Source organism: Staurois parvus, unplaced genomic scaffold (genome assembly GCF_062004578.1).
Source record: "Staurois parvus isolate SC_StPar_1 unplaced genomic scaffold, SC_StPar_1.0 ptg000088l, whole genome shotgun sequence".
NCBI lineage: Eukaryota > Metazoa > Chordata > Amphibia > Anura > Ranidae > Staurois > Staurois parvus.
Window position 1 is genome coordinate 2,906,000 of NW_028317884.1, and position 19,923 is coordinate 2,925,922.

Consider the following 19,923-nt stretch of genomic DNA (forward strand, 5'->3'; position numbering starts at 1 on the left):
TGTAAAAGCTGAATTTCAGGGAGAAGTAAAAGGCACTATTTAGCACAGCTCTATAATCATTTACTGTACATCATTTCATGTATTGTTTATACAGGCAATGTATTTGAAATTGACTTGGTATCAGTTTTTTGCGGTTCCTGTGCAGCAGGGCTCAGACTAGGAGAGGTGAAGCAGTGCAATGAAGCATGCTGATAGGAAAAGAGAGCCAAGTGACAGACCGATGAGATCATGAGTCTGCTGCTTCTCCTTTGACTGTTCAGTTACAACCCTGGGACGAACAATACCTGCAGGTGTTAATGAACTTCAGCAGATAAAAACCCAGTCTCCTCCCTGGCCAGACAGGGCTGCACTGTATGGCAGAGCTTTGAACATCTCAGAACTGGATTGACATTTGGCAGGTAAAACGGCCCCATTATATGTGTATGTCTGTGAATTTAGCTATCCGCCAGGAGTTCCACCAGAAATAAAACCCATGAAGAGAAAAGTTTACAATATGAACACTTTATACAAATTGTATTTTAAATAAAACAAAACAATATTATAAATATCAATGATTGTAAAAGACATCCCTAAACAGAGTTACCTCTGAGGGCAACATATATTAAAAGTTATCTGATGCAGCGAACAGTGGTGTCATTTATCTGTAGTGTGATCCAGTTGTCTGCCTGTAAAGAGAAAATAAAGGGTGGTCATTTTCTTGTTAGTGGTTTTGCTGTCCCCCCAAAACTGATAGTTCTACATACGAACTATTACGTTGTGAACTTGCAAAGGTACGAACATGCGTTTGCATGTCCAATCGTGTGAGTTTGTTCACATTTCTGGTGTACATCCTCATGTGTGCATCCTCTACAAGTGGTGGTGCTTCTGTGTACTTTACTGTATACAGTACTGTATCTTTATTTTAACCTTTTTTTCCATGTATTATTTGTGTGAAATGTGTCTTAAACCTACTACAGTATTTTATTGGGCCAACTGTGTTAGGTGGGTAGCTAGGCTAACTTTGTTGGACTTACAAACAAATTGGACTTATGAACATACTCTTGGAACAGAACATGTTCACATGTAGGGGACTGGCTTTGACACTGTGGGGTTTATTTACTAAAGCTGGAGAGTCCAAAATCAGACTCCCTTCTGCATAGAAACCAATCAGCTTCTAACCTCAGCTTGTTCAATGAAGCTTTGGCAATGAAACCTGGAAGCTGATTGGTTTCTATGCAGAAGGGAGTCTGATTTTGGACTCTCTAGCTTTAGTAAATAAACCCCTGTGTGACTGACTGCCTGTCACCCCGCCTGGGTGATTCTGTCAGAGAACTGCTTCATCGCCGCTGGGACACAGGACCAAGGTATTATAGCTGGACATCACATCCAAGACTAGGCAACACTGGAACTCTTTATTTAACAGAAATACAGGTTTTTATACACTTCATAAACAGGGGCAGTCCTCACATGAACAATAAAAACAAATATTGCACATTGGGATAAACATTCCACCCTGATTAGGTAAGAGCTTGATCACATCATCCTAAACAGTGCAAACGGTAAACAGTACAGCTAACAGTGATCTAATTAACAGTAAGCTAATCAACAGCCAAGCACCTAAACAAGCCAGGGAGCCCACCCCAGACGGCCCGGCACATCCAACCCTGAATACACAAAGTACATTGCACATGCTGACTTTCAGGTGTTTGTTTTCATTTGTATAATCTGTCCATCATAAGACAAAACTCATACAATATTACAACAGTCTGAACAGTCTGCAGGAGGGCCCCATATTTCCTCTGACCATTGACCTCTATGAGATTAATATTACACCTTCCCATCCACTCCAGAAAGGAAGCTTTATTGTCTTTACTTAGAGAAATAATACAAGCCTCGCTCTTAGTGTTCAATACGTTGTTGTCCATCATTGGAGAATGATCTGCTGTCACCATGGGCCATAATCAGTGGGTAGAAGGCTAGCCCCTAGTCCCCTCCAAAAGCCCTGCTCCTGGTTTGGTCTGTCACACACTGGTTCTCAGAAATACTGCACTGGGATTCTGAGAAGTAAGATCTGATTAGTTGCAATGGGTAATACAGACAGAGATCAATACGTCTAAGTTACTTTGATAAAATATGTCTCCTGTTGACAAAATGGCCTGGGTGCAACTTCACCCTTATGCTGGATATGCTTTAAGTAGAGAACTGTAAAGGCACTTGTGGGGCAGCCAGGTTAGGGGGGCAGTAGATTCATAGTGAGTGTTTAAATAAATAGATAAAATTCTGTCTTTAAAATCATGGGTAGACTTATTTGCAAGGTAAAAAAAAAGAGAATGGTTATAGGTAAAGTGTGGAGGAAAGGGAAGAGGGTGAGGTTCAGGAGGAGGAGAGGGATATCAGGATGTGGAGGTTGAAATAAAAGAAAGAAAAGTGGTCAGAGAGGATTCAGAACCCACATTTATGATGCAGTTTAGCATTAGCAAACTTTATAGTTCAAGAAAACAATGATCAAAGTCTCTTGGCAGAAAGTAAGTGACCCACGGTTCCCGGACTCAATGGAATTTAGGCACGGAACCCTGAAGTTCAGCCATTAGTTTCTTGTTGAGCAATATCCACTGCATCTAAGATTTAGCCTCAGACACAAATACGTTTTCTGGTAACCAAGCTTTTGCTATTGCTACCTTTGCAGCAGTTAGGACATGGGTCATGAGCATAAATTGGTATTTGGAAATCCCAGTGGGTTTCCAGTTAAGAAGTGTCTCATGAGGCTTCATAGGAAGTGTCTTCTGCAGAAGGGTGTGAAGGGTGTGCAGGATTCTGTATACTTATGACCACAATCTGTGGGCCACCAGACAAGTTCACCATTTGTGGAGAAACGTGCCCATGTGCACAGTAGTAGCACTCTGAATTCTTTATAGCTCAGAGCTCATAAACTTACCTCCAGTCCAGCAATGCAATCATTGCATCCCTCGCCAGCCACCAACTTCTTCTCCTTAGACTTCCTCTGGATGCGCATGCTCATGGGAGTCATTCATCCTGCTACATGGGGGGGGGGGGGGGGTTTCACCAACCTGTAGATTGTGATCTATGAGCAGATTATTGCCAGGTGACTGGTAGATCACAGTCTGGGCTTGCTGACCCGTCATCCCAGAGGATCAGAATGCAATGCAGAGGGACTACTTGTAAAGTTGGAGCTGTAGTAGGGAGCAAGAGCTGCAAAAACCGATGCCTCCTCTGTAGTGCTGGTTCCTGTCCCATGCAGAGAGGTATCAACTGTACTCCACCTCTTATCCTGGATAGCAGCAGTCCTCAGAGTAGTGCTAGCGGGTCAGTGTGAAGCAATACACTGGGCATAATAGTATAGGGCTGCTTTCACACTGATGCACTGCGGTTTACCCACACTGAGGGTGCAGTGCAGTGTACCTGCAGCTTTCCTATGGATTTGCTGCGCTTAGTCATAGACTTCTATTATATCCTGCAGGTTTGGTGCACTTTCTGAAAGTGCACCAAAACTCCTGAATGCAGGAGTTGGTCTGATAACCACTTCAAGTCTGGACACTTTCACCCCCTTCCTGTCCAGGCAAAATTTCAGCTTTTAGTGCTATCACATTTTGAATGACAATTGCGCGTTCATGCAACAGTGTACCCATATGAATCTTTTTGCATTTTTTTGAGACAGATAAAACTTTATTTTGATGGTATTTATTTACCACTGGGATTAAAAATTTTTTTTTTCGCTACATACATGAAAAAGTCCACAAATTTTGAAAAAAAGTGTTTTTCTTATAAACTTTTGCAAATAACTAATCTTTCTTCCTAAATCTTGGCCAACATTTATTCAGTTATCTTTTTAGTAAAAAAAAAACCCAAATTAGTTTATAACCAAAAATTATAATTAAAAAAAAAAATGTTTTCATTTTTATTTTTTTTATATATTATTATGAGTTTTTTTTTCAACATACTGTCACCCTAGCAGTACAGTGTCACCATAGTGACACTGTACTACTTGTGGGGGGTGATGAAGATTTTATTTTTTTTTTTTTTTTACATTGATTGCTTTTACACCTGTAAAGGCTGTAAAAGAAATCATTTCTCCTTCTCTCTGGCTGCATTCTTGGCCAATCATTGATCACATGAATCGGGACATCACAGAGAGGTCCTGTACAGTGATCTGTGTTCCGCTGTGTCCTCTGGACGCAACGGGCACCGGATTGCAGTGCTGCGCGCTCCCAGGGAGTGCGCACAGGCTGTAAATGCGGGTGCTGTTTATAAACGGCAACCGGCTCCTGCACTGCTCCTGTTCGGCCGTTTATGTACATGGGCCAGACGGAAAGTGGTTAAAGTTGAAAAATACCAGTTTTACTGGCAGGATCAACAGGTGAAAATAAAGGAAAACAAGCCTCAAAAAAGAGAACTAAAGTAGCCACCACCATTTCTGGACTGGTAGGCTGCTATAAATAAAATGTTATGTTTTTGGGTTTGGATATACTTTAAGCAGAAACTTATATATGCAGTAGAGAATACTGGGCCTAAATTATGAACAGAAAAGAAGTGAATTAGTCCGTTTGTGTTGCTCATAGCAACCAATCACATTATCCCTTTCCTTGCACTTTGGAGGAATAAAAGGAAGATCTGTTGGCTGCAGCACAAACCTGAGATCATTTTTTCCTAAGAACATTGGTATGGTAGGTCTGCTGTGAGAAGTGTTAAGTATTACCTGTCAGTTTTCAGGCTGTTCTAATGGTGACTCCATTGGAAAGTAGAGATAAACAGGCTAGAGAGATGGAGGAAGAGCCCATTAGTGTGTTTGAAGCACTATACATGCCAAGACATGCCATTTATATTTTGATTTTCTTGCTCTTACCTTGTGGTCGCCCATACAGACGTCTCCTCCAATCCGCTGATACTTAACACAGTTTTCCCCCTCCTTAACCTGCAGAGAAGAGGAGAGTGAGTAGGAGCAGGGGGAAGAGTTCTGAGGAGAACAGAGAAGAAAGTAGACAGATCACTAACATTTTGAAGTAGAGCCCGGGCAGGGTGAGACATCAAGACACGGTCACACCATGCTGGACATCGTGTGCCCATGAACTCTGCAGGTTCTGTAAAATTTTCACTGAACGGGTAACTGGCAATAAATACAGCACAAGATCAGTGTTCCAACAACCAATAACACAAACATTCATTGTGTATTATTTCACATTATAAAAGACATCTGGCAATTGCAGAGAAAGATATCTTACGTGGGCGGGAAGGAGATCTGGACCTCAGTCAACTCATTCAGAAATGGGACTGGCTCATGGTCAAAGCGCAGCAGCTAGGGACAAAGTCGACTGGGTAAAATGCAAATCTATATAAAACTTATATAGTACATGTTACTGAATGCAGTTCTCCACATTCTGCTTTGGTAACACAAGCCTTACCATATGTTCACCATCATCCTGAAATATCTTCACATTCTGATATTCAAACCTTTTACACTTCATGAGAAGCTGAACCTGATGGAAGAAGAAGAGATATTGACAAGACAGGACAATAATGGGAGAGGGAAATGGAAAGTCAGTGAAGACTCAAGTACTTAGTGATCACTTAGTGAAGAGTCCATGTGTCAATAAGTACTAATGTCAGAACTGTCCATGGTACAGTGTTTGTTGTCACTCCTTAAGTAAGTGTGAAAGCTGGACAATGAAGAAGCAAGTCAGAAAAAGTACTGGTGCCTTTGAACTTTGGTGCTGGTGAAGTATACCATGGATACCAAGGAACACAAGCAAATGAACAAATCACGCGGACCTTTCACAAGATGGCAAGCGTGAAGCTGTCATATTTTGGACATATTATGAAAAGAACCAACTCAAAAAAGGTACATATGCACAGAAAAGTTTAAGAGAAAAGAGGAAGAGGATGAGCAGCAATAAGGTGTATGGATACAGTAACAGAAATTATGAACATGCTGTTGTAAAAACTTAAAATGGAACTAAACTCACTATACTTACCTCCTCTCTAACAGTCCAAAGTCCATGAGGGGGTCTCTCACTCTCACCAGTGCTGACATCTTATTCCTGGCTCCTCCTGCGTGCTGGTCTTCAGGCATCCTCATTAGTCAAAGCAGGATGACATAACTTGAGCGTGCACAGGAGTCAGTCATTCTGGCACACAGGGACCGTGCCTGCATGTAAAATGAGTTTACATGCCAAAGAAGACTGCACTGTAGGTGCAGAAGCCAGAAGTGACCTGATGACACTTATTAATAATAATAACAATGATAATAAAAATGAGAGAAAGTGATTGATGGAAAAATTGACGTAACAATCAACAGCACCAAAGCCAAACTCCAGGCAGACATAAAAGACAAATGCACAGTAAGGGATTTTGGCACAGCCTGTGTTTTATCTGACCGTGGTTCTAATTTGGAAGGGGTGTTCAAGTCAAACCAGAACATTTAACTTTACAGGTATAAAAAGGAATGCTAGCATGGTGGTACTACACACTGTAGTAAGTGGCAAGTGTGTCATATTACTGATAGGCTGCACACATGTTGCGGGCCAGTCCAGAGACTATTAATCAAGATGGCAGACAACAGTGTTAGTGCATGCATGGAACAGCGTGTGATGATGACATTTATTGTGAACGAAGGCTGAAAACCCGCGGATATCTACAAGACTTCAAGCACAGTACGGTGATGAGACACTCAGCTGCAGTAAGACATTTGAATGCTGTAAACGTTTCAAAGATGGCCGTACCTTCCATCACTGAATAATAATAAACGCATACGTATGTAGAAAAATAAATGCAGTTTCCACTCCTTGAAATTTGTTATATTATTATGTAAGTTCTGGTTTGACTTAAACGCCCAGTGTATAATCCATGTTATTATAAGAAATTAATGCAGCTCTGTATTCATTCAAGTGGTTGTAAACAGACATGTGTGTACTTGTCTAGTTAAGAAGCACTAAGTGTCATTTCTGTCTGCTGTTCTGTTCCTCTGCATGAGTCACTTCTGACAAGTCTTCCTGATACCAAGAGAAAGGGGGAGCTCCAGCACACTGCTTGTAATTGACAGCCTCAGCTCTTTTCCAGTGTAATATGTGAAGAGTAGTGTGCCCCTTCATTCCATCCATTCAGCTCTCAGAGCTTTGCTAACTGAGCTCTGGAGTGTGTAAATTCAGCTCCCCATTTTCTGAAATCTCAGACAAGCTGTATAAATTCTGGACACTGAACCAGTCACATCACTGTGATTATGTAAGGGTTTACAACCACGCTAGTAATAAATAATTTTTGTAAAACGCAGGCAGGGCAAAACTGGTATCCAATGAGATATGCTTCATGCAAATGAGCTGACAAGAATATGCTGATCAGAGAGGGAACAGAGGGAAAACTTATTCAGCTTGCTGTTGCTCTTTCACTGCCCAGTCAGCAAGCTGGGGGTGGAGAGAGGACACTACTGAATTTCTTGTAGAGTCCATAATTGAGAACATTGCATCATATGTCTAGCTGTGGCAGAACTGTTTAAATCTCAGAACTGAATGGACAGGAACACAAATCATTTGGCAGGTAAAACAGCTCAGATATATGACTTTCCTCTGTGTATTTCAGTTTACCAAGTGTTTAGCCTAAAGCTTTCCCATACATAGCCTGATATTTGGAAACAATGCAATAAATTCAAGTATCATTTGTGATGTGTTCAGCTGTAATAATTCAGCTATTAGAAATAAGAAACTCTCACAAATGTATAGCTCATTATTGCTTACAGAAATGTAACAGCTCTCTGCAGTACAACATTCTCTATAGCAGTGGTCTCCAAACTGTGGCCCTTTGCTTGCTTTTATCCAGCCCTTTAGGCACTTTTCCTCCCACTGATACAAGACACTATTCCTCCCACTGACACCAACAATGGGGCATAATTCCTGCTACTTAAATCAGCATGGGCCCATTGACACCAACAATGGGGCCCTATTTATCCCACTGACACCAACAATGGGGCCCTATTTATCCCACTGACACCAGCAATGGGGCACTATTCCTCCTCCTAATGTCAAAGATGCATTTTTTAGTCCCATTGACACCAGGACAATTTCAATTCCCAATGGCCACAGACCTGCCCCCCTAAAGTCTGAAGGATAGTAAACTGACCCTCTGTTTATAAAGTTTGGAGACCCCTGCTCTTTAGAGATGGGAACAATTCCATAACTGTGCATGTTCTGGGATGTGAAAATTGTCTGAATCATCTTACAAAATATATAATGGATCTTAGTATTGGGATGGGGACAAGTACATATCTCAGTAAAAAGGTAGACATTTGTATCTGTAAAGAAGGGTAGAGAATAGTACCAGTGGTGTAGAAGGAAGGCTGGTCAGGATATCAATGAAGAAATAACATGTAAGGTCAAGAAGTGGAAGGTAAGGAAATCTATAAAGGAGAAGCAGGTAAAACTATTATTGAAGAGTAATCATAAAAAGCTATAAGTAAAGGAACATAAGACAGAGATGTAAGGAATAAGAGAATCTATTACTGAATGATCAGGATAATACATAAAAACAAAGTATGTACAAGTCTTACAGTTGGTATTCTTTAAAAAAAAATCCACAGACTTAAGCTGGCCATACACTATTAGATTTTTTTCATTTAGCCTGTGGCAAAAGAAATCTAACAAATTCTTCCACCCATGCTAAACAGTGTGGATGGATGAATTTCCCTGTTGGGCTATTGTATTCCGACAGCCACTGATGGCAGCTGTATCTGATTGGATGCAGCCTCTGTTTTTGCTTGAACTTTTTCTAGCAGGTACCATTGACAAAAGTCTATTGATTGATCAACTGTTGTCGAATAAAGTGGGGCCAGCAGGGCTGCTCATTGTTTAGCTCCATTAGGTCCATAATGCCCCCTGCTGAGTCAGAACTCTGCAATCAGTAGGCAGCATGAGCTTTGCTGATTGGAGAGCTTTTGGTCTGCAATATAAAGGGCATGTGGTCTACAATGAGACCACTGCCTTCACGCAGAGAGCAAGAGTCCAACTCTGCAGTTGTTGGCTGGAACAGGCCCTTCTACTCCGCACCTTTTGTTTTGATGCATCTGTAATGCATCTGGCTTTAATAAAGAGGGTGAGGAATAACCCTGGTTAAGATACGGCCACAGATACACTAGAGCAACAACCATGAGTTATTTGTCTATAGAACTGATCTTTTGTGCAATATACTCGTGCACTCTACAGTGAGTGTTGACAATGTATATCGGCAATTGCTGACAAGAGTTTGGACATGAGAAGACTGGCTGGCCAGATATACAAAACCTTTTGTAGGTAAAACAGCAAACATATATCCATATAAAATGTAGATTTGGTTATTTTCATTCACTTACCCTTCAACTCTCGAATTCATAGAGAAAATAAGTTATGAACAGAGTGGAACAGGGAAAGAAAAGGAAGCAGGGTACAACAAAGATGTTAGCTAGTATACACAGTCCAGTAAGTACAGATACAAGTTATTAGTGAATTTGTTAGTAAAATGGAAATTGCATAAATCAATGTCAGTCAATCAGAGTCAGTGGCAATCACCTCCCCATCTTGTTCATACACTACAGTCTGTTTGCCCTTCTCTCCAGTGAAACTTGGGGACCAGCCCTGAACCTGCAAAAACCAACATAAGATGTGGACAGTGTATTTTCCCACACAGAACAGTATACAGAAATAAAATATACAATATGATAAACACACCTGGATTAGACTTTTTAAATCCAAACGGAAATTAAAATCTCCAAATAGGAAAAATGGTACATTGCAGCCATCCTGTAACCTGAGGAAGAAATTAAATAAAATTGGAGCCATGAACAGAGGATATTTGTAGAAGAAAAGTTATCACACATGTTTTGCTGGTTTCCTCTACAATAAAACATTAATAAAAGCACCATTTTAATTAAATTGACCTTATAAACCCAAAGTCTTTTACAGAAAGTAACAAAATTTGTGTAAAAAAAGAAAAAACACAACAGAGTGTTCATAAGCTTGCCATTGCTCTAAAGTCTGGTAGACACAGGTAGTTTTTTTTTTTTTGCTCAACCTAGCCATTGGAATACGAGCGCTGATGGGATGCCAATTGGCTGCTGTTTTCCAGCATGTCCGTTCAACAAAACCTAGGCAGGCTGCTATACACATGTGCCAAATGTATTGGTGATACCGGTCGATATTTGGCCTGTGTGTACCAGGCTTAAAGCAATTCTAAAGGTTCATTTTTTTTTCTAAATACCAAACATGTCTATACTTACCTACTGTGCGCAGTGGTTTTGCACAGAGCAGCCTAACTCCTCCTCTTCTTGGGTCCCCCACAGGCTCTCCTGGCTCCTCCTGTGTCAGGTGCCCCCACAGCAAGCAGCTTGCTTTGGGGGAACCCGCTGCTCCATGTGTCCATTCAGACATGGAGCCGTGGCTTAGCCCCACCCTCTCTCTCTCCTGATTGGCTGTGATTGACAGCAATGGGAGCCAATGGCTCCTTCTTGCTTTCTCAGCCAATGAGGAGGCAGAGACCCAGGACAGCCGAGGCTGTCATTCACATCGCTGGATCGTGAAGAGTTTCAGTTAAGTATCAAGGAGGCTGGGGGCACTGCTGTACACAGAATGTTTTTTACTTTCATGCATAGAATGCATGAAGGTAAAAAACCTTCAGCCTTTACAACCACCTTAAAGTGTTACTAAACCCAGGAGCCTGCATTCACTATATCTGGTCTCCTACAGTACACAGAACATGGAAATGCAATTATTTTTGTAAATATAAACTGCTAAATATCTTTTCTCATCAGCAGTTAGAGCAGTCTCGTGACTTCTATCAGTGTCCAGCAGAGCACCAGTTACAGTTTGTAGGAGGAGTTTTCATTCTGCTCTAGGAGGATGCAGGAGCCTCGACCTCTGTCTGGATAGTGCCAATTGGCCTTGTGCTGATCACATGCATTCTCCCAAGAAAAAAAACAATCTCTGTAGCAATACAGTTGTGTTCAAAATAATAGCAGTGTGTTGAAAAAAGTGAATAAAGCTAAAAATCCTTCTAATAGCTTTTATTTCCATACACACAAATGCATTGGGAACACTACACATTGTATTCCAAATCAAAACATGAAGGAAAATATATCAAATTTGTGTTGTTCCTCTAATAAAATTGAAGAAAAGAGAATATTAGACTGTTCAAAAAAATAGCAGTGTTTGTATTCTTCTTTACAAACTCAAACATTCACTATATAAACTGAAAAATGTTTGAAGATTTTGCTTTCCTTTGAATCACTTAATGAATATTTAGTTGTATAGCCACTGTTTCTGAGAACTGCTGTACATCTGTGTTGCATGGAGTCAACCAACTTCTGGCACCTGTGAACAGGTATTCCAGCCCAGGATGATTGGACTACATTCCACAGTTCTTCTCTATTTCTTGGTTTTGCCTCAGAAACTGCATTTTTGATGTCACCCCACAAGTTTTCTATTGGATTAAGATCCGGGGATTGGGCTGGCCACTCCATAACGTCAATCTTGTTGGTCTGGAACCAAGATGTTGCACGTTTACTGGTGTGTTTGGGGTCGTTGTCTTGTTGGAACACCCATTTCAAGGGCATTTCCTCTTCAGCATAAGGCAGCATGACCTCTTCAAGTATTCTGATGTATTCAAACTGATCCATGATCCCTGGTATGCGATAAATAGGCCCAACACCATAGTATGAGAAACATCCCCATATCATGATACTTGCACAACCATGCTTCACTGTCTTCACAGTGTACTGTGGCTTGAATTCAGTGTTTGGGGGTCGTCTGACAAACTGTCTCCGGCCACTAGACCCAAAAAGAACAATCTTACTTCCATCAGTCCACAAAATGTTGCGCCATTTCTCTTTAGGCCAGTCAATGTGCTCTTTGACAAACTGTAACCTCTTCAGCACGTCTTTTTTTCAACAGTGGGTCTTTGCGGGGGCTTCTTGCAGATAGCTTGGCTTCACATAGGCGTCTTCTAATTGTAACAGTACTCACAGGTAACTTTAGACCTTCTTTGGTCTTCCTGGAGCTGATTGTTGGCTGAGTCCTTGCCATTGTGGCTATTCTTCTATACATTCGAATGGTAGTTTTTCGCTTTCTTCCACGTCTTTCAGGTTTTGGTTGCCATTTTAAAACATTTGGGATCATTTTAGCTGAGCAGCCTATCATTTTCTGCACTTCTTTATATGTTTTCCCCTCTCCAATCAACTTTTTAATCAAGGCACGCTGTTCTTCTGAACAATGTCTGGAACGACCCATTTTCCTCAGAATTTCAGAGAGAAATGCCCTGTAACCAGCATGTACAACATTTGCTGCCTTCCTTCCTTAAATAAGGGCAATAATTGCCACCTGTTTTTCAAAGAATGAATGACCTCACTAATAGAACTCCACACTGCTATTATTTTGAACATGCCCCTTTCAATTAGTGATTCAATTACACAGAATCAGCAGCATGCATGTCATGACTGTTGGGTCTGTTGGATTTCTATTACTCTACTACACCTGCTAGTAAATTATTTGCCATGTAGAAATATCATTTCTACCAAAAAAAGTGATTGATCAGGTTAGTGATGTCTGACTGCTATTATTTTGAACACAACTGTACATACCAAACTGAGTATGATGTGCAGAGTGACTCCACACGATATGTCTTATCAGGAGATAAGGGGGGGGGGGGACTGGAAGAAGGGGAGGATCAGAGAAGTCAGGATCAAACAGCATTTTTAAACAATGCAGAGGATTAACCCCTTAGGTTCCACAGTGAGAATAACAAGCATGCTTTACTGCATATATAGACTGCTTTTACTGTTGTGAGTTTAGTAACACTTTAAGGCTACATGCACAAAGGTGGTTTGACACAGTAGCATAAAATCTTGATGTTTGAACTCTGTGTTCAGGGCACACATCCCTGCATCCATACAGCCCTAAACACAAGTCTACTTGTATCCAGCCTGTTACAGCATTTGACAGGCTGCTGGCAGCCGAGCTGCCCGGGGTGCCCAAAAATACCAGGATCAGACCAATAAAGAGCAACAAAAACTGTGACATCAGAAACTTACCAGGTGTGAACAAAAAACAAAAAATGCTCTCATTATTAATAGTCCTTTTTCTTTTAATGCTTCATGTGTCAGCCATGATGATGCAATGGTGGGGGTGAGTATAGATACAGTTTTCTGTTCCAGTGACTGGTTCTCAAGCAGCATTGAGGCAGATAAATTATTCTGGGTGTCATGTTTAGTAGATCAGATCCTTTTCATAGAACCAGCATTTACCATTTTAAAAATAGGAACAGATTAGTCAATATGCTGACATTAGAAACTATAGAAATGTTTCTGTTAAGACTAGAGTTCCTACCACTGAGCTAGTATAGCTTTAGCCATTTTGGATCAGTCAGGCATGAACAACCCAGGAATCTGCAAAACTTAAGGCTTTGTGAGATCTACAAATGATTTACAATGAATAGGTTTGTAGCTCAAGATTATTGCTGGTATGACTGTTTTTTATTTCTTTTTAATCAGAAAAAAAACATTTATTACGTCATCCAGAGAAAACATTTACAGTGGAGAATGTTCAACACAAACACATAAAAAGAAGTGACAATAGGAGATGCGTATATACCAGCAAGAACATATACCAGTTCCGAATCCTGGATTGCAGGGTACAATAAATCAACAATCTGAAGTTACTGGATCGTGACATTTGGGAACCCTAACATTAAATAGAAGGTCCTCAAGTATCAGCAAATAAAAGAAAATCTGTTTCAATAGTGAGTTAGCTAGAGGAGTCTGTTCATGACCAGGTCCATAGGAGATAGGCCAGGTGTGTCTAACCAACAGGTCCATAGCCTGTTACATTTTGCAGGACATCCACAATGTTGAAAATTAAGTTTCTCTAACTGCAACATTATAATTAATTGAAAACCATGCAAATACCTGAACCTAATTGTGTACAAATCAGCAAACACACCAAGAGGATATCCCCTCTAAATCACAAATCAAATAAAATATCTAGTGTTGCGCTAAGTGAAATATAAATAAATTTAAAAAAATGTCATAAATCATATAAAGTTGACGTGTCCATAAGAGGACAAAAATGAAAGTGATCAATAGTGAACCATTGCCAAAAATAAAGTGCAATTGAGTGAATATATATGGAACAGTCTTTATAAAGTATATAGAGCAGTCCCCATATTCTGTGGTGAATAGTAGAAAATCTTCATTCCAATATAACCACCAACGTGAAACAAACTGGAGGCTTACCAGATGCTTTGACCCCTTAATTATAGGGGGTCAATAAACGCCTGATATATATAATAATTCCATCCAGACTCATATCAGATCATGTGTACCATCTGAGGCTCCTCAAACTGTCCCGATCTTATGGGGTCAACTTAAACTCATAACAAAAATTAAAAGGTGCCTCTCATAGTGCAGTAGGTTAAAAAGCTATTTATTAAATGAACTAAAATGCACTTACAAGCGTAATGAAATACCATCAGTCAGCAAAAACAACAGTAGGAATGGCGATTCTTATGCAATGATGTCAAAAGGGAGGCTCCGCCCAACGTGTTTCAACATACCAGACGTCTTCCGATGTCTAACTGCAACACATAGCCCAGGCTGCTCAGCTTTCCAATACTACAAAATGTGTTTCCTGCCCCAGAATATCGCTCTAGCAATGGTCACATTAGTATGATCTTTTAATTGGGAGCTGTCATACTGAGGAGGCATGGTTTGGGATCTAAAGGGATAGCGACTTTAAATACCATTTTCATCGTACTAAGGACATCGTCCAAAATTTGTGAAGCTTTGGGCAACGCCACGGTATGGTTCTTTTAAGTACAAGGATGAGGTGAGTATAAGAATAAGAACGTGTCACAGTGCTAAGGGTTTAAGCAGAGGGAGTGTTACTTTTTTAGATGGTGTCTTGGTTGTAGGGACACTGTGTAACAACAGGGACAATTATGCCTAGTACACACTATGAGAATATCAGACGAATGATCATCTAATTTCTTCTGCATGCTAGTCTCATATGAAAAAGGAATAGGTTACAAAAGTTATAAAAATTCTCGTAAGACAGAATACAATGTCCCGCAATGATGTAATGTATTGTATTGTAATGTATTCTTTCGTTTCTGAGCATGCGTGATCTTGGTCACTCGATTTTTTTTTTTTTTACAGATGAATACTTTACTGATTGAAAAAAAAATTGTAAGTTTTCTGTTATAGTACCAGAAAAATTTTCGGATTTTGTCCCTTCTGATAATTTTATATGAAGTGTTGTGATTGGCTCTAGAAAGCTGTGTACTAACGATCAGATTATGAGACAATCGCTCTGAAAGCGGTATATTTCTTCCGATTTTCTCATCTTGTGTACTAGGCATTAGGCTACATTCACATGAGTGTATAGCCAAGATGTGAATCCCAGCAGTGGGAATCTACTGATTCCTGCTACTGAGATTGCCAGTTGTATGTGGATAGCAGCAGCAGCCAAGCCCCTACACTGTAAAGACAGGCTTATTGGGGGCCGCAGCTATTTGTGCCTATTCGCACAGCCAGCGATCACCTGCACAATCAGGTCGGAAGTCTACAGAGACAAAAGCTCCACATCAAATACTGTCCTGCTCTCCCAGTTACTGAGACATCACTGGCATACATCCATTAATTTAGGAACCCCACAATCATAAGCAAGTTACATTAGTTAAGTTAGCTGGTTTCCATGCCTAGGCAAATTATGTCATACATCCCTGGAGTCTTCAGGAGGGGTTTTCTCAGCTAAGTACACCCTCCTGCATGCTTGAGCTGGGGCAGATGTATTCCTGGAAGTAAATGCTACATGAATCATGTGCCCTTACTCAAGATGGTCATGGCCAAAAGTGCTAGAGGGTGTTTTCTCAGCAAAATAAAGCATGGAGACATGAATGGATGGAAGAGATTGCTTTGAATATTAAAAATGAATTAATTAGCGCTTTTGGTTTATGGTGCTCAGATACAGTGTAGTTTCACTTTAATATCTCAAATACAGAAACCACGGGATTTCTTACTAGCTTAGAGAGAAGGATCTATGGACATGGGCCATCATTCATCTGTAGGCTTGATCACAGTGTGCTTATAGCTGGAACATGATCATCTAATTATCCTCGGTGAGAAACAAGCCCAGTTCTGTTTTCAGACCCTTTAATTTTTTAAACTGTGTGTTACCTTGTGAGTACATGGGTCAAGGCCCTCCTACGGTTGGAGCTATACACAGAGGGAGAGCAGTCAGATGAGACAAGATTTGAAGCATCATGGAACAGGTGAAGGTTCACAAGATCAAACATCCTAAAACATAAGAAAAGACAATTATGTGGCTACCCTGAATAGATAGGGGTATACTCTAAAAATAATGGAGCAATTGTCAACATCTCAACATGTGAAATGAAGATATTTTTCAGGGACTAGTGCAGAACAAATGTAAGTACATTCATCTTTCACAATTCTGCTGGGGAAGACCATAGAATTTAAAAGACCAGATTGGATTAGATTAGAACTTTTTAGTAAATGTGTTATAATGAATGTGTTGGGTCCTAGTGTGAGGCAAGTAAAATCTAGCAAGTAGCCCGCCACTGTCACCCAGACTTTATATAAGACAGCATGGTATGGCTACAGAAAAGCATGGACTCATATTCAGCAGCAGGGTGACATGTCTGTAGTGGATCAAGCCTCAAGGAAGTGCTGGGATCAAGGGTTGCTCATTACTAAAGATATGAGTCAAATACAAACACATTTATCACAGCAATTGCCAGCACACAGCAGAATCACACTGCCTTGTGATATGAAGCACTTGGCTGTTATTAGCTGCATGTGTTGGAAAAGCATGTGACAAAGCCATTACCAGGGGACTGTGCCATACATACCGGTTGTGGACTAACCAACGTGTCCTCATGAATCCCTTGCGAGTCCAGGGAAACTGCAGGACAAATAAGAAAAATTATAGGAGTCCTCTAAGCACTGTGTGTAACTAAGATGGCCATACAACATAACCCATTATTATATCATTTTTATCTTCATTGTGTACATGCTCCTGTCAGATGCATGTGCATAAATCTGTTCTTGCATGTGGCCAATCTCTTCCAAGTCATTTCATGGCTAGTGGCTTAGAACCAGGAGAAAGCTACATGATGCTCTGATCTTGTACAAGTAAATAAAACTAAATTATTGCATGATCTAACAATAGTATTAGACAGACTTTAGGGAAAAGGTTGTTAAGGCTTAGTACGACTTAACAGTTGCAATATACACTCACCAGCTACTGTATTAGGTACACCTGTTCAATAGCTTGATAACACAAATTGCTAATCATCCAATCACATGGCAGCAACTCAATGCATTTATGCATGTAGAAGTGGTGAAGCTAACTTGCTGAAGTTCAAACTGAGCATCAGAATGGGGAAGAAAGGGAATTTAAGTGACTTTGAACATGACATGGTTGTTGGTACCAAATGGGCTGGTCTCAGTATTTAAAAAACTGCTGATCTATGGGGATTTTCATGCACAACCATCTCTAGGGTTTAGAAAGAATGGTCAGAAAAAGAGAAAATATCCAGAGAGCGGCAGTTGTGTGGATGAAAATGCCTTGTTAATGTCAGAGATCAGAGGAGAATGGGCAGACTGGTTCAAGATGATAGAAAAGCAACAGTAACTCAAATAACCACTCGTTACGAGGGTATGTAGAATACTATCTGTGAACACACAACACATCAAACCTTGAAGCAGATGGGCTCCAGCAGCAGAAGACCACATCGGGTGCCACTCCTGTTAACCAAGAACAGGAAATGGAGGCTAGAATTTGCAGAGGTTCACCAAAATTGGACAATAGAAGGTTGGAAAAACGTTGCCTGGTCTGATGAGTCTCGATTTCAGCTGTGACATTCAGACAGTAGGGTCAGAATTTGGCATAAACAACATGAAAGCATGGATCCATCCTGCCTTGTATGAATGGTTTAGGCTGGTGGTGGAGGTGTAATGGTGTGGGGGATATTTTCTTGGCACTAGCAAGCTGTACCTAATAAAGTGGCTGGTGAGTGTATATAAATTATTTTACCTGAAAAAAAACATTTGCAATTCTACCCAGCCAGTCCTGTGATGCAATAACACAACACCAGAAGGCACAGCCAGGTCAATGACCCCTAATTTCTCTCCTGCAGTTAAGCATAGCATTTTGGTCTGTAAAGTGTAGGGGCATAACCACACTGAGGAGGTCATCATTCTGCCCCTCAGCCCTGGGCACAGACAGTCCAGCACATAAAAAGTGGCAACACATTTGGTATGAATAAACTTTAACACCAAATTAAAAGTCTAAAACTGCATTCTCTGCATTAAGATAAAAACCACCCCACTCTCTTTCCTAGCTCCCCTATCCCTAAACAATTACCTTACTCCTGTCACTGCTCCAGCACTGTCATTGGCTCCAGCACTGCTCCAACATAGGCTCCTGCTGCTGTCAGTCAAACTCCTGTGAAGGGGAAGCATGGCCATGCTGTACTGGCACAGTCTGTGTCTATGGATGCACACAGCCTAGCTCAGGAACATGCACGCACGGGTGTCTCCTCGGCATGTGGCTTTCTAAGGAGACACCTGGAGCAGTGAGAAGCCAATATCACTTGCAGGGGACTGACAGAAAAGCAAAATAGGGTGTTTTCTGTGCAATACCTTTGTACAGAGCAGGTAAGTATTACCACTTTTTAATTTTATTTCTTTTAAAATAATAGACTTTAGTATCACTTTGAAAGCCCATACCAACCCCGGCATGTACCTTTCTCTCAATCCCCATCTGCTCCGCTCAGCACCATAGCCATTATTTCTAGGTATGGGAAAGCATGTGACAGCCATGTGTAAGCCACAAGTCCATGGACAGGGAGTGAAAGGAACATACAGTGAGGAACTGAAGTATTTGAACACCCTGCGATTTTGCAAGTTCTCCCACTTAGAAATCATGGAGGGTTCTAAAATTCACATTGTAGGTGCATTCCCACTCTGAGAGACAGAATTAAAAAAAAAATTCAGGAAATCACATTGTATGATTTGTAAAGAATTTATTTGTCTTGCACTGCTGAACATAAGTATTTGAACACCTGAGAAAATCAATGTTAATATTTGGTACAGAAGCCTTTGTTTGCAATTACAGAGGGCAAACGTTTCCTGTAGTTCTTGACCAGGTTTGCACACACTGCAACAGGGATTTTGGCCCACTCCTCCACACAGATCTCCTCTAGATCTGTCAGGTTTCGGGGCTGTCGCTGAGCAACACGGAGTTTCAGCTCCCTCCAAAGATGTTCTATTGGATTTAGGTCTGGAGACTGGCTAGGCCACTCCAGAACCTTGATATGCTTCTTACGGAGCCACTCCTTGGTTATCCTGGCTGTGTGCTTTGGGTCATTGTCATGCTGGAAGACCCAGCCACCACCCATCTTCAATGCTCTGACTGAGGGAAGGAGGTTGTTGCTCAAAATCTCACAATAAATGGCCCCATTCATCCTCTCCTTAATACAGTGCAGTCGTTCTGTCCCCTTCGCAGAAAAGCACCCCCAAAGCATGATGTGACCACTCCCATGCTTCACAGTAGGGATGGTGTTCTTGGGATGCAACTCGTCCATCTTCTTCCTCCAAACACGACAAGTGAAGTTTAGACCAAAAAGTTCTACTTTGGTCTCATCTGACCACATGACTTTCTCCCATCCCTCCTCTGGATCATCCAGATGGTCATTGGCAAACTTCAGACGGGCCTGGACATGTGATGACTTGAGCAGGGGAAACTTCCGTGCAATGCATGATTTGAAACCATGACGGCGTAGTGTTCTACCCACAGTGACCTTTGAAACTGTGGTCCCAGCTCTCTTCATGTCATTGACCAGCTCCTCCCTTGTAGTTCTGGGCTGATTCCTTACCTTTCTTATCATCAGTGATAC

The 19,923-nt window shown here is 41.0% G+C and overlaps 1 protein-coding gene across 5 annotated transcripts in view; it reads right to left on the reverse strand.

Annotated features, from left to right (window-relative positions):
• Positions 1-485: 485 nt before the first annotated feature.
• The window catches only part of LOC149468382 (inositol polyphosphate-5-phosphatase A-like), a 74,823-nt gene continuing 55,385 nt past the window's right edge, over positions 486-19,923 (reverse strand). For all 5 annotated transcript variants that reach the window (XM_089670272.1, XM_089670275.1, XM_089670274.1 and 2 more), the window contains exons 8-17: positions 16,873-16,925; positions 16,178-16,297; positions 9,684-9,762; positions 9,525-9,596; positions 5,397-5,471; positions 5,217-5,290; positions 4,990-5,101; positions 4,841-4,909; positions 4,694-4,750; positions 486-665 (exon numbers count right to left, since the gene is read on the reverse strand). In XM_089670272.1, coding sequence (XP_089526398.1) covers positions 4,697-4,750; positions 4,841-4,909; positions 4,990-5,101; positions 5,217-5,290; positions 5,397-5,471; positions 9,525-9,596; positions 9,684-9,762; positions 16,178-16,297; positions 16,873-16,925 — 708 coding nt within the window. In that variant the 3' untranslated portion in view covers positions 486-665; positions 4,694-4,696. The remainder of the gene's footprint in view (positions 666-4,693; positions 4,751-4,840; positions 4,910-4,989; positions 5,102-5,216; positions 5,291-5,396; positions 5,472-9,524; positions 9,597-9,683; positions 9,763-16,177; positions 16,298-16,872; positions 16,926-19,923) is intronic.